This window comes from Ceratotherium simum, chromosome 24 (genome assembly GCF_057802395.1).
Source record: "Ceratotherium simum simum isolate JZ-2026a chromosome 24, ASM5780239v1, whole genome shotgun sequence".
NCBI lineage: Eukaryota > Metazoa > Chordata > Mammalia > Perissodactyla > Rhinocerotidae > Ceratotherium > Ceratotherium simum.
In genome coordinates this window covers 22,966,400-22,982,608 of record NC_141923.1, presented here as the reverse complement: position 1 = coordinate 22,982,608, position 16,209 = coordinate 22,966,400, and the positions used below count along the sequence as shown (strand labels likewise).

Sequence of the window (16,209 nt, the reverse complement as noted above, 5' to 3'; positions counted from 1 at the left end):
ATTCCCATAAGTTTTGGTATGTTGTATTTCCATTTTCATTTGTCTCAAAGTATTTTTTGATTTCTTCTTTGACCCACTGTTTGTTCAGTAGCATGTTGTTTAATCTCCAAATATTTGTGAATTTTCCAGTTTTCTTCTTGTAACTGATTTCTAGTTTCATACCACTGTGGTCAAATTGGTTTCTTAGTAAAGTTTAATTTGACCAAAAAAAAAAAAAAAAAGAAAGAAACACATTCACTCACTAGGTGTGTTTTTTTAAAAAAAATCTATCTGTAATTAGTATTATTTTAGCTCTTAGTATGTGGGTTTATTGAAGTAGTTAATATTTTCTGCAAAATATCTTATCTCTACCAGGTCTGCATATACACGTTCTTTTTTCACAGGAAATTTTATACTGGTAAACATTTAAAACAAGAATACTCCTTGTTCTCCCTGATGCTTCTAGACACTGTTTTGCCTTTTCTCTATAATTCCTTTTATGTCCATACCATTTACTTAACCTCAGGCTTTTCTTCATTCCTCTTGTCTACTGACCCTCGGGACACTATCTTTTCATTGATATCACATTTATAACCATTCTCTTCTTCTTCCTCACATATAGTAACAACTTCCCCATTGCTGACCCTTCTAATACTGTCGCCTCACAGTATTAGTATTCATACCAATATTAGTATTTCTAACCTCTAATTACTTTATCTCTAATTTTACTTTAGTTGTCTTCAGGACACCTGGCAACTGTTTTCTCAAAGGCCAACAATAATCTTCTACTTATCACATCAATAGCCTCTTGTCATCTGACTTCTTCTGATTTCCAGGCCTTCAACTCTTCCTTCCTTCCAATCATCTTATAAACATCACTGCCAGAAACACAATTCTAACCAATCACCTCTGCTTGACTACTTCTATTTCTGAATGATCTGGTAATAATTCACCTTTCCAAGCTTGCTTCCTATCTGTACATTCCTCAAAGACTATATTTCAATCAAAAGAACTTATCCTCCTTGTTCCCATTTTTACAAATTCAATTCCTATTTCAAGATCTGCCTCAAAAATACTGCGTCCTCCACAAAGCCTTCCCTAATCTCATCAGCTAAAACTACTCTTTCCTACTGATTAATTCCCAATGACACTCCCAAAGACATTTCCAGTATTATTTCTAAGTATATACAATTATAGACTGATTTTTTTCTACCAAAATAAAACTCCCTATGGTTTTCTCAAGACCTAAAATGGAACCTTATACATGGCAGCATTTAACAAATATATCTGAAGGAAAGATGATCATCCAGTCACAGCAGATTTCAAAAACTATGTACATCCACAGTTAAGCCAAAGGGGGAAGGGCAGAGTTCAACCTGGGCCAAGCTCTGGGCACTCCCATCTCTGCCTTCATTTATAGTTTTTAGTTATTTGCAATTCTGTGGACTTAGGGGGAAAAAGGAGTTGTAAAACTTAATCAACTGAAACGACCCTTCTTCTCTTTCCCAGTAAGTCCCACTCATTATTCAGTGTTCAGTTCAAGCTCCACATCTTCTTCAGAGAAGAACCCATGGTTCTCCCTCTTCTCTGATAGAAAGGGACCTCAAAATCAAGTAGTTTAGGCTTTCATTTTCAAAAGAGGAAATTATAACCTGGAGAGGTTCAATTACCAGACCAAGAGCATATTAAGTGACAAAGATGATTTAGTCCCGAGTCTAACATGCTTTTTCCTAACTCAGGCTGTTTCATATAATAATGTAGAAATGCTCACTATGTACAGATGTTTTCTGAGATCCCATTCCTAAAATTCTATAGTCTAACCCCCCCTTGCAAACATTCTTTATGGTATATTCTTGGCAAATCATTGTTCCGTGTCTGCTTGGGTATGATTAGAAGTGGGGGGGGGGGCAAAGAATTGCACATTAAGTTATTCCTTTCTGGGACAGCTCTTTGAAAAGTCTTTCATACTTTATCCCTTACTGAAATCTGCTTCCTCCAAATTTCCACTTACTGATCCTAGTTCTGCCTCTTGTGACTTAATTAAAAAAACAAATCAAACAATCCTTCATATATTTGAAAACCATTCTCATGCTCTTCCTCTAGATCACTGACTTAAGCTATAGACACTTGTTTTCTTACTTATGAAAACAAAATACAGGACAATACAGTTAAAACAGTAGTCAAGGCAGAGACTATTGCATTAAGTGGTCTTATATCTTTGGTCTAAACACAGATCTTCCTCAACATACAATGGGGTTACATCCCAATAAACCCATCCTAAGTTGAAAATATCCCAAGTCAAAAATGCATTTAATACACCTAACCCACTAAACATCATAACATAGCCTAGCCTACCTTAAACATGCTTAGAACACTTATATTAGCCTACAGTTGGGCAAAATCATCTAACACAAAGGCTACTTCATAATAAAGTGTTGACTATCTCATGTAATTTATTGAATACTATACTGGGAGTGAAAAACAGAATGGCTGTATGGGTACAGAATGGTTGTAAATGTACTGGTTGTTTATCCCCACGATCTGGCTGAATGGGAGCTGCGGCTCGCCGCCACTGCCCAGCATCATGAGAGAGTATCATACTGCATATTGCTACCCTGGGAAAAGATCAAAATTCAAAATTCGAAGTACAGTTTCTACTAAATACGTATCACTTTCGCACCACTGTAAAGTCAAAAAATCGTTAAGTTGAACAATTTTAAGTTGGAGACCATGTGTACACTATGTAGGTATTAAACCTAACATCTTAAGAGGGATGATTTCAACGTCTAACAGATATACCAAACTTAACATGTCCAAAACTAATCACTCTCCTCTCCCAAACCCACTCCATCTGCAGTCTTCCCCATCTGAACTGATGGCATCTCCATTCTTCTTTCCGGTTCCGGTTCCTCATAAAAAAATCTTGGAGTCATTCTTGATTCCTCATTTTCTTTTCTACCACACATCCAAGAAGAGTCAGGAAATACTGCTGACTCTTCCTTCAAAATATATCTAAGATCCAGCTGCTTCTCACCACTTCAATACTATCATAGCCTGAGTTACCATTATCTCTCACATGGATTACTACAATATCCTTCTATTAGTCTCTTTGTTTCAAGCTTTGCTTCCTGCACACACTGTTCTCAACAAAGAAGGCAAAGTAATCTTTTTAAATTTAAAATGTAAATGATATCACATTCATCTATGTGAAACCTTCCATTAGCTTCCAATTCACTCAGAATAAGAGCCTATGCCCTCACAAAAGTCCCACACCACTATACTCCCCACCCCACACCCCCCCGGCCAGGTCCAGCCACAGTGGCCTCCTTGCCGCTGCTCACACACAATAGGCAAGCTCTGCCATCAGATAACAACAGGGCTAACTCTCTTCAAGTCTGTTCAAATTTCATCTTAAAAGATATAACATGACTATCGTATTTAAAACTGTAACCTGTCCCCTTTCCTACTCTGTATTTTTCCATACCAATTATCAGCTTCTAACATACCATGTTAATTAATTTATTCTTATGTTTTAGCATCTGTCTCTCTCACCTAAAGTAAGCTTCCCAATGGCAGGGATTGTTTTGTTTTATTCACAAGTGTATCTCAAGCTTCTAGAACAGTGCCCTGCGACCTCATAGACACTCAATAAGTATTTGTTGAATGAAAAGACCTCTGTCTCCTCTTTTCTTTGACACCCTGTAGATAAAGTATTAACTACCCTAAAAATGGGTATACAAATTTTCCAGCATTAATTGAGTGACTGCAACCTGAAAGACAGTGGGATTATATAAATAAGAATGATGAGTAGCTAGGAAAAAGGAATTCCACAGAAAAAGAAACTGACTGCATTCTGCTGCAAAACAACTTGCAAAAAGCAAACGTAGACAAGTTTCATGGATCAAATAAAGAGTCTCAATACTCAGCGCTGAAGTCATATTGCATAATAAATGGTAAATACTTTTGTTTGAATAAAATCACAAAATACAACTTGAAAAACAATTCATTACTGGCCTTAAGCCTTTCATGAAGGAGTGTTCTGAATGCCAGGAGAAAGGCCTCTTAAATTCCCTAATGACAAACGTATTACATAAAATTACCTATAAATAAGGCTAAAGCCTCAAACACCTAACGCCATCCTTATCTACCCATCTCAAGGGAGAACTCTGCCTCATTATTAAGTTTAACTAAGATTCTGATTTGACTGGCAATACAAACTTCATTATTCTTTCTACGATCACTTCTAAATTGACTCGTTAAAATTGTAAAGTTTTAAGCTTCAAAAATAAACTCCTAAAATTCAAGTTAAGTCAAACTATATTCAACTCCATTTGAATCAGTCATAGACTGAACACCACCATTCTTTACTGCTGGCTAAAACATCAAGCCCCCAACCCTCTAATCTCCAGAACTCATTTGATTCTAAATATTAGATCTCTGCAAACTTTAAAATTGTTTATTGTTTAACACATTATTTAAAGCTACTTTTAAAGCTATTTTTAATTTCTTAGTTTAAAACATTAAAATTATGTCTCTGGGAGCAAAGCAAACCAATTTTAACATTTAAAATATTATGTGTACAACTGGTACCGAAGGAGAATACAACTATTCTCTTATGATATGAAAATACTTAGAAGCATATTCTTCAGTTAAGCTAAGGTAAAGGTCCTCTCTTGCCTGATAAATCCGACATCTTATCATGAAATTGTGTTCTAGATAATTTGGTTGCAGGAGGTTCCCTTGAAACTTCCTGACAATAAAGGTTTATTGGTATCTCCTGTTTTAACCTCAATACTCTTCCTCTACATGAATGGAACATGGAACAAGAAATTATATTTATTATAATGTGTCTGGTGTAGGTTATTAAGAACACTCACACAGAAGTCATAACGTACAAAGGTGGATGCTCTAATAACTCAATGACTTCACTGACTTTATCCTATAATTTCACAGGTATATAACTGGCTTGACTTTACCTTTTCATTAGGAAATAAGATCCATTGTCTCAACATTTTCCCTACAGGTCTGTTTGCAATAAGCATGGCTTACTTATTATTATTATTTATAACATTCATTTCTATAACAGCACACAAATTTAGGATTTACATCATGCAACAAAAATTCATGCAAAGCACAAATTTTGCATGATCATGACTATAGCTCCAATGCCTGATACATTTAGGCACTTAATAACTATTTGTTTAGTGAATGAATAGTGCTTACAAACAAAACCCCATTGCTTCTGTTAGAGTTTTTAGCATTTGGTAAAGACCTCTATTGAAATTAAATTATAAATCCAATATAATTTGTGAATTTATTATAAATTTAATGCCTGTAATCAGAAAACAAATTTTATTCCAAATTAAATGTTTTGATAAATAACAACAATCTAAACAACGACACCAGTAACTGTAACAAAGATTCTTGGAAATTACCACCCTTTTTAAGAATTAAGAAAACAAGGAGTGATAAGCTAATTCTCACAGAACCAAGTTTAAAAATTCCTAATGTTTCCAAAATACAGCAAAGCTAAAAAACTTTTTAAATGATTATTGTAAAAATGTATTTGTTTGTTAGTTATCAGTCCTATTTATTGCCCTAGTTCTCTCCTTAGTAATAAAAAAAGTTACAGAGAGTCAATTAAAGCCTTTTAGTTTTGAGGTAGTTGAGGCTAAGGGGAAAACAGGGTTATCCCACTGAGTTTCCACTGATGTTCAAGGTATGGCTTTACTTACTTTGTTAACAAGTTGGGAGACATAGTCTAAATCGAAAAAAGCATACCTCTCCTCAGGATTTCATTCATAACTTATTTTTCAAATATAAAGCTACACAAATTAACTTCTCATTCTATTAAAATAATCTACTAAACCATTAACAATGTTTTCATTCAGTGTTTACACTGAATATAAGAGGCATCAATTGGCTGCCCAAATGTTGGAACAAGTCAGAAAGGATGGTTTAGGGAAGAAATTACAGCAGAAAAAATGTCAGTAATCTGATGATGAAATCCTTACCTTATCATACTGGCATACAACAACATTTTCTGTATCAAAGAGTTCCTGTCCTTCTTCATCACTCACATCATCTTCACTATTGAGGGGCTCCTACAAATAAAAAGGGAGAGTTTATTTATTTATACGTCATGTATTACTAGAAAAAGGCCCTTCTAATATTCAATGAAAAGAAACACAATGACCTTGATGTTCTTTGAGAACCAAGGGCAAGATATATGCAAATATATACCATGAATATATTGTTAATCGGCTGTGCTAAGACTTAGCCAATGTTCCCAAAATTCCAGCAAGAAAATAAATAAAACAATTAAAATAGTTAAGCTACATAACTCCTCAGTCTGAAAAGATGTTTAGCTTTATTTCCTTCATTCTTTCAGAATAGCACAAGAAGATAATTCTCTCCAATAACTGTTTAAGATGCCTAGAAGTTGACCTAAGAAGATATGAAGGTTTAATGAGATAATGGCACTATGTACCACCAGAAGCAGCAGTGTAAAAGGAAAAACAGTGGTGAAACTGGAGGAGGAAAAAAGGGCTATAAGAGGCTAGCAGTCTGGCTTGTCTTTATACTAAGGACTAGGACTCTGAATACAAATTAGCATGTCTACCATTGTGATGGTGATGGTGGAGGCTTAGAGCATAATTAACTAAGGAATTCAGATTAAAAGGGTGTATGTGGGAGGGGGGCAGATCTCAGTCTCAGTACCAAAGAGAATTAAAGGCCAAGATCTAACTAGAATATAAAATGATCAATTACGTTAAACTTGACCTCAGTTGTGGCAAAAGATTAAAGATATAACTCAGATTTCTAGGGGGCCAGCCTGGTGGTGCAAGCGGTTAAGTGCGCGCGCTCTGCTGCAGCAGCACGGGATTCGCCAGTTTGGATCTGGGGCGCGCACGGACGCACTGCTTGTCAGGCCACGCTGTGGCAGGCATCCCATATAAAGTGGAGGAAGATGGGCACGGATATTAGCCCAGGGCCAATGGGCTAATTCCTCAGCAAAAAGAGGAGGATTGGCAGATGTTAGCTCAGGGCCAATCTTCCTCACCAAAAAAAAAAAAATATAACTCAGATTTCTAATTAATAGAGAAAGAGAAGATAGGATAAAATAAAAGTGGAATGGAAAATAATCAAGATGATATTAGGCCTATACCGATTCACACACATGTATGTGTATATATTCTTTAACTTAAAATAGATTATCACCAATTTAAATGTAAAAAAGAAACCTTATTGAAGTAAAATTCACATAACATAAAAGTCACCATTTTAAAGTGTACAATTCAGTTACACTTAATACATTCATAATGTGTGTAACCACCACTATCTAATTCCAGAACAATTTCATCACCTTTACCATTAAGCAGTCACTCCCCATTCCCGCCTCTCCTCGGCCCCTGGCCACCACTAATCTGCTGTCTCTAGATTTACCTATTCTGGATATTTCATATAAATGGAATCATACAATATACACATATGATATGTGGTCTGGCTTCTTCAACTTAGCATGATGTTTGAGGTTCATCCATGTTGTAACATACACCAATCCTTAGTTCCTTTTCACAGCTAAATAATATTTCACTGTATGGATATACCACATTTTATTTGTCCCTCCATCAGCTGATGGACATTTGGGTTGTTTACATCTTTTGGATTTTGTGAACAGTGCTGTTACGAACATTCACATACCAGCTTTTGTTTGAATGCCTATTTTCAATTCTCTTCTACATATACTTAGGAGTAGAACTGCTGGGTCATACACTAATTCTATGGTTAACTTTTTGAGGAACCACCAAACCATTTTCCACAGCAGCTACACCATTTCTACATTCCCACCAGCAACGCACAAGTTCCAATTTCTCCACATCCTCACTGACATTTGTTATCTTCTCTCTTTATTTCTTCTTTGATTATAGCCTAGTAGATGTGAAGTAGTATATCTTTGTGGTTTTGATTCACATTTCTCTAATGACTAATGACATTGAGCATTTTTTCACATGCTTGTTGGCCATTTGCGTATCTTTTCTGGAGAAATATCTATTTAAGTCCTTTGCCCATTGTTGAACCGAGTTGTTATTTGTTGGTGAGTTTTATGAGTTCTCTATATAGTCTGGATATTAACCCCTTACTAGATGTATTATCTGCAAACATTTTCTCCTATTTTGTAAGCTGTCTTTTCACTTTTTTGATATTTTCCTTTGATGCAAAAAAGTCTTCAATTTAGTAATTCCACTTTATTTTTTCTTTGATTCCTTGTGCTTTTGGTGTTATATCTAAGAAACAACTGCCAAATCCAACGTCGTGAAGGTTTTGCCCTATGTTTTCTTCTAAGAGTTTTATAGTTTTAGGTCTTACATTTAGGTCTTTGATCCATTTTGAGTTAATTTTTGCATATGGTGTGAAGTATTTTCACAGAAGAATTAAGTATAAGCTAAAAAAAAAAATCCAAGGTAGAGTGAACACTCTCCCCAATTCATTTTATAAGGCTACCATAAACCTGAACCTGCTAAGAAGAGTATGAGAACAGAATATCACACACGATATCTTTCATGAATATACATGCAAAAGTCCTAAGCGAAGTGAATTCAGCAATTCATAAAAAGGGTAATACATAATGATCAAGTTGTGCTTTGTAGGAATACGAAATTGGTTTACAAAGAGAAAACCAATTATTACAATTCATCATAAATAACAGATTAAGGATAAGAAATCATATGATTATCTGATAGTTGCAGAAAAAACGTTTAATAAAATTCAATATTTGTTTATAGTTTAAAAAAACAAAGCAAAGATCTTGGTTAATTTGAATAGAAGGGAACTTTCCTTAACCAGATAAAGGGTATCCATAAAAGCCTAGAGTAAACATTATACTTAATAGTAAACCACAGAGAAAGGATTCCTTTTAAGATTAAGGACAAAGATAAGGGTGCCTGCTATCACCATTTCTAGTCAATGTTGTTCTTGAGGGCTTAGCCAACAAGGCAAGAAAAAATTCCATTTTTCATATTTGATTTGATTGTCTACAGAAAAAACATGAAAGAATCAGAGGCTACACCTCGTCAGTAATCAAAGAAATGCAAATTAAAACCAAAATGAAATACCATTTTCTACCTAACAGGCTGGTAAAAATTAAGAAACCTGACAATACCAAGTATTAGTGAAGACATGTAGACATCTACACAATTATATACTGAATGGCAGAAATGTAATTAGTATAATAATTTGGCTTTTTTTGGTAAAGATGTACATGCCTTAGGATCCAGCAATTCAATGTTTAGGTATAACACTTAGAGAAACTCTTGCATATGTGTCCCCAGAAGACACACATCAGAATATTTTATAACTGTCTATAACAGTACACAAGTAGAAACAACCTTAATGCCTATCACATTAGAAAAATGGATAAATAAATTATGGTATACTCAACAGTGAAAATAATTATAAGTATATGCAACAACTTAGATGAACCTCAAGAATACCAACTTGAGAAAAAAAACCAACTTGCGGAAGAATACATAATTATTCCATTTATATTACAAATGGGCATGCAAAACTAAAAACATGCTCTTTAGGAATATAAATACATATGGTAAAATATAAAGGCAAGTTAATGATAAACACAAAATTCATGAGCACAGTTACCCTGATGGCAGAAGAAAGAGGACAAGGATCAGGGACAGGCACCCAGGGGACCTCAATTAAGTAATGGGATTTTTTTTAACTAGATGTGGACACTAGGGTGTTTATATGTTAAAATATTTTTTATTCATTTCTATCTATTCAATATTTAATAAAAACAGTATTTTTTTAAAAAAAAACATTACTTACATAATTTAAAAGAACCTTGTACCAAGATAAACAAAAAGATTACATCTTAGGCTGCAAAAGGCAATTAATGAAAATTGTGGTAAGACAAATATTATCTTGAATACAAGTAACTAAGCTGGAAAACAAAGATATATTTATATATGTCTAGGAAAGATAACTAAAGATGAATAAGAAAGGATAGTTTGTGGGCTGGCCCCGTGGCTTAGCGGTTAAGTGCTCCGCTACTGGCAGCCCGGGTTCGGATCCCGGCCGTGCACCGACGCACTGCTTCTCTGGCCATGCTGAGGCCGCGTCCCACATACAGCAACTAGAAGGATGTGCAGCTATGACATACAACTATCTACTGGGGCTTTGGGGGGAAAAAAATGAGGAGGATTGGCAATCCATGTTAGCTCAGAGCCGGCCTTCCTCAGCAAAAAGAGGAGGATTAGCACGGATGATAGCTCAGGGCTGATCTTCCTCACAAAAAAAAAAAAAAAAAAAAGGATAGTTTGTTAAACTGAAGACAGACACCAAGAGTAGATAAAGTTATCTAAGAAACTGGTATGGAATATGGACTAAAGGGAGGTTCCGAATGAATCACATTTACCTTTTTTCTCAAGTTTCCTCTCCTCCCAAATGCTGCTGTACCTTTTTAACAACTAATGAAGCAAAAGATTAACCACATCTATCTGTTCTACTAATGTCTTATGTTTAAGCCACATCATGAATGCATAGGCCAAAGAATTAGTATTACTTTCACTGTCTCCGTCATCTTTATAAATACAACTTAATTAGTCATAAATTCATTTTTTATTACTAGCTATACGAAACAGTGTTTTATTAAGATAACTACAACCATAACAATCTAAAAACCTTATTAAGTTAAAACAATCTAACTTTATATTTAAAATCCTATGTTGTATAGCAGCCGAACAACCTCTGAAAAAATAGGATATAATTCTTCAGTTTGGTACCAAGTAAAAGAAATGATTGAGTAGCTTCTCATTTTAAATCTTTTACTAGAAACTTACTTCTTCTACCTGCCCATCTTCAGCTCCATCTTTCTCTTTGTCTTCCTCCTCATCATCATCATAGTCTTCCTCTTCATCTTCATCTTCTTCAGATGATGTATCCCCAGTTCCATCAACTTGTAACACCAATGGAGCTTGTTGTTGAGCAGGCTGGGCCTGTGGCTGCTGTTGGCCCGTTGCAGTTATCTGTGCTTGTGCTGGTGTAGGAGCTGCCACTGTTGTGGGTATAACTTGAGTCTTATTTCCTGTAAATAAGATTTGCTGAGGCTGGATGATGACACCTGTCTGTGGTGAAATCCCTCCCGGAAGAGGGGCTAGTACCTAAGGCAAAAGAAAACCACTTATTAGGAACTAGTTAGAGGATCAAGTAACTCAGTTTCATTACTTTAGTACACAGAAATAGGCCTAAATGCTGAAGAATCACCAAAAATGGCCATATTGCATACACAGTTAAAATTACCAAAGCACAAAAGGAATGCTTAATGAATGTACTAATCCACTAAATTTCCACTTTACCACTCAACTTTCTGAAGGAAAAAAGATTTTCTGAAGGTATTTGTTTCATTTATTGAGCACTTGCTATGTATATGCCAGATTCCAGGCCAAGAGTTACACGTTATTAGTTTATTTGCTTGAGGTATGGAGAGCTTCAGTAACTTGCAAAGCTTGCTATCACTAAGAGGCAAAATTTGAACCTAGGCTTTCTGGTTCTACTCTTATTATGATGCTACACTGCCTCCCTATGAAGACCACTGTACTGAAAATCTGAAGCCATGGGTTCTAGTTCAGATACAGATGTAGCAGGGGCAAGTCGTTTAACCTCTCTTGGCTTTAGCCACTTCACTGTTAGACTAGGATCAATGGTTCTCAACTCTGGCTGCAAGTTACAACCACCCGGTAGCTTAAAATTATTGGTACCTAGGCCCCACTCCTAATATTCTGATTTAATTCGTGTGAGATGAAATCTATTCTTTTTATTTAAAGCTCCCCAGGTGATTCTAATCATGCAACCACAGCTAAGAACCAGCATAACAGATGATTTCTAAAGTTCCTTCCAGCTTCTGTATTCTAGGATTCTAAAGGGAACTACAACTCAAAAAGGACATATTAACAAATATTAATTATATCTGTTATAATGAACATATTTATAATGTTATTAATAAATAAAAAGCAGAGAATGCCTTGTGATAAATAAATAAACAGTGAATGGCAATTATCTGCCATTAGGTTCAAGGAATGCAAAAACAGTAAGACGGTATTTCCCTTAGGAGGTTTACAGATTAATGGTGCAATACACAAAGCAATAAAAACTCAAAAAGATAGAAGAGGTAAAGTATGACATGATATGAGAACACAGGAGAGAGCAGTAAATTCAGCTTAGGGGACAAGGCATGGTCAGGAAGGCCTTCCTAGGAGGTAATACTTGAGTTTCTGTTTGTGCTTCAGGAGATTAGCCAAGCTTTTCTGTTTGGTTTGTTTGGGGGAGAGTGGAGAAAGTTGCTAGAAGAAAGCCAAAGGCTGCATTCCTCAATAGAAGAATAACATCAAGCAAAACCTAGAAGTAACAGCAGGACAAAATTTGGAAAGGTGTAAGTAGGCTAGATTAATGCTCTTCCTCTGACCTTATCTCTACATTCATACTACTATATTGATATTATGTGTTTATGTGTCCGTCTCTTTTTTAAAGTACCTAAATTCCTCAAGAAAATAACCATTTCTCTTTCATTTTTGTCCTCAGAGTACAACAGTTTAACACCTGGCACACAAGAAGATGCAAATATTTGTTAACTTTGATCTAAACAGCTGAAGCAAATAACAACTCCAAGTGTGGCAAGAAATAAACCTGGAGAGATCAAAAAAACAAGATCCCAAAAAAGATCTTATAAACCACGCTGAGGAGTTTAGACTTTTTCCAATAGGCAATGGGAAGTCATCAAAAGATTTGAAGATTTTTAGAAAAATGACTACAGTGGCAGTCAGGTTAGGACGGCATAAGACTGGAGGCAGGGAAATCGATTAAGAGGATAAAACACTATTTTAAGTGAGAAATTATGAGAGCATAAACTAAGGAAGTGACGAGAGTCTGAGAAACGAAAACTAGTTTCAAACATATTAAGGGACTGCAAATGTTAAAATTGCAGTCTGAAAAAAAGGAACTATTAAGAAGAACTGGTAGGACTTCATACCTTGGATATTGAAGGGAAGGGAACGAGAGGATTCCACACACTCTCTTCCAGAAAATACATAAGCATCACGAAACTAGATTCATGCCTGCGTTGTTCACTCCTAAATCTCCAGTCCCCTGCAAAGACCCTGATCTGCAGTCACGCAGTAAATGCTTGTTGAATGAATGCCAAATACCTAGCTTAGGAGACTGGATGGAGAGTGGTACCACGGATAGCAAAGCACATCCAGGGGGATGATAAAGGATGAGTAGGGATAACAACAATTTAGTCTTAAACATATTAAATGTAAGTTAAGCTGTGAGGTTTACACGAGGCATTTTGAATGACAGGTTGTGTCGTATTGGAGAAGAGTCTAAGAATTTGTATAGATAAAGCCATGGGAAAAGAGAAGGGAACCACTCAGAGAATTCATATAGCAGAATAAAAAAGAACCCCCATAGTGATCACAACTTATGATTCTTTTACCTGTTGTATAACAGGAGCTTGTACTCCACCAGGCTGCATTTGTGGTATAACCTGTTGCTGGAGAACCACTGACTGCTGAGGCTGAAAGATATACTGGGCACCATTGGCTGCTCTGACCACTTGAAGAAGCTGGCCTAAAGCAAGATGGATGTAATCCAAGTCACCATTTTAGCAGTGACCATCTCAAAATAAATGAATTCACAGTGACTGTCAGACCAATGAAAGCCCTACAAATTGTCAAATAAGAAGTTTAACAATTTTATTAAGGCATGTCATCCATACACAGTAAGCTGTAATCCTTACCTTCTCTGACTTCCCTCCATGTTCAACCATATTGCCTAAAATGTTTTATTTTCCTTATTTACCATCCTTATAAAGCTATTTTTAAATAAAGTTTTAACAATAGATTATGAGAGTTGATTAAAAGCTTAAATTATCATTGCTAACACATTAGGAGTCATGAGAGAGCAATAAGTAAAATCAAATGTTTCAGGGACTGTTCATTTTTAAAGCTTTAAAGAAATGAAAGTACAGTAGTTCATTAATATCTTGAACCAAAGTACCACAGAACTTGGCTTCAAAACTGCTTAAAAACAATAAAAGTTTGCTGAACCAATCATCATTGCCACTTAACACTAATTGTATGACTGGCTTATACACACAGAACTGAATTCCTCTAATATGTTATTCTAAATGACCCAGAATCTTCAATTACTTAAAAAGTAAAAAATTATATCTTATTAAAATATGTAGCAAGATAAGCCCCTAGTTTGTTCTTTGCAAATTTAGAAATTAACAAAATAACAAGGAATTATATAATTAAGATTACAGAAAAAATACTTAAAATCCATGTAAATAAACTCTTCAAACATTAATATGCCAAAATCATGAGTAAATTTTGTCAGTCTATGCAGAGATACTGTGTAAAATAGAATGCAATCAACTTGCTCTTAAGATACTATAGAGTTTAGTTCAACATCCCAAAATGGTGCAAACAAATTCAGTTTATTTGGCAGGTTAAATGCATTTAGAAAAAACTCAGTAAATAAGCATTTCTATATAATCATACTTAATTCAATAATGGAATTCTCATTCACAGATCAAAAGCTCAAGTAAAATTCTCATCTTCTCTACTGCGTCCTCAACAATGATTACATTTTAACGTGCTATAGTCCTCAAATAATCTTATTTTAATAACCTATGCCACACAGTAAAAGAAATATGAAGATTTTCTATTTTTCAATGAAGACATAACAAAGGCTAGATGGTACAATTTTCGAAGTTATATAAATAGTGGTTCTTTTATTCCTAACTACCTGAATTTGTTAATATCTGCTGAACAGGAGTCACACCTGCAGGGAGAGCCAAGGTAGCAGCTGTAGCAGCGGCACTCTGAAAAAACAAAGAAAAAGATCAAAACCACATATGTGCATAACAGCACCTCAGTTTATCTCTGGCATATTTTAACAGTATTTGAAGTTTATCGTTTAGTCTATACTAAAATGAAAAGTTCTAACAATAAGACTAAATCCCATTTTATAAAATGGTACAATTCAGATCACCTAGGCTAATCGCCCTACCTAATTATTTCAAGCAATTAAATAGAATAGTTAGGTTTTTGTTGTCCTGGAGAATGTGCTCTAAGGAAATCTCACCCACATTAACAATGCCGTACAATATATGAAATATCCATTCCATTCTTTCCTTTCATACACTGTTTCCTTACTCCCAATTCCTTGCTGTCAATTAATATACTTGAGGCAAAAGTGTAAGTATCTTCATTTCAGAAATCTTAATATTTTAAATTTATACTAGAATCAAAAGGTCTCTGTAGAAAAGCTTTTATCAGAAGATTGTATTTGGAGTATAGCTGGCAATTCTTCTAAGATGCTATAAGGTGATAATACTGGCATTATATCTAGGTGAAACACAATTAATAAAGTTTTATTTACACAAAAAAATCTCAAAATCTTAAGTCACAAACTGTAACTTCTAGATTTTAAAATAGAGTTAGTGTCTGTCATTTTAGTTGCAAAAATATACATGAGATTATACTCTGAATTTCTTTAAATCCAGGGTAAATTCTTGATTTACTGCTTCTGGAGACTTCTTCCTTTTCCTCCAAAAGAATTACTCCATATTCTTACTGTTTTTTAATCCTCTGCTCCAAGTATTTCCTTGTATCTCACTATAACTATATATAGGTAGTTCCCGCCCCCCGCCTTCATATACTCAATCTAACCTATACATTTTTAGAAACACCTCTATTTGAATAAGCATCGAGAGATAAACATATCTATGTTTTGCAGATGCTAATGCCAGAGAAGTCAACAAAACTTGGAGAATTATACTCAGGTGGATTAATGAAATACAACTACTATCTAGTCTAGGCTCTAGGTATAGCTTTCCAAGAAAAGATATTTGTTATTGCCACTCAACAGGCCTAAGAAATTTCTACATCTTAAGCCTGAAATTCCCAATATGTCCCCAGAATCCAGCTACAGCCCACCAGGTTCTCTTTATTTTAAATTGGGTAGTTGGGTCCTCAACTACCCAATTTAAAATAAATCTTATCTTGTCTATATAGGCAAATGAAAGGTAATCGAAGTTTAAGGAACATATTGACAACCACTTACTATATTATTTAGGACTATTAAGTGCCTATAATTCATATTTTATAAGATTAATACATTTCCCTCTATTGGAAAACTGACATAGTGGCT

The 16,209-nt window shown here is 35.0% G+C and overlaps 1 protein-coding gene across 1 annotated transcript in view; it reads right to left on the bottom strand.

Annotated features, from left to right (window-relative positions):
* GTF2A1 (general transcription factor IIA subunit 1) overlaps positions 1-16,209 on the bottom strand; it is a 41,307-nt gene that overhangs the window by 7,725 nt on the left and 17,373 nt on the right. Inside the window, exons 5-8 of the mRNA XM_004426422.3 lie at positions 14,803-14,878; positions 13,487-13,620; positions 10,836-11,156; positions 5,994-6,083 (exon numbers count right to left, since the gene is read on the bottom strand). Coding sequence (XP_004426479.1) covers positions 5,994-6,083; positions 10,836-11,156; positions 13,487-13,620; positions 14,803-14,878 — 621 coding nt within the window. The remainder of the gene's footprint in view (positions 1-5,993; positions 6,084-10,835; positions 11,157-13,486; positions 13,621-14,802; positions 14,879-16,209) is intronic.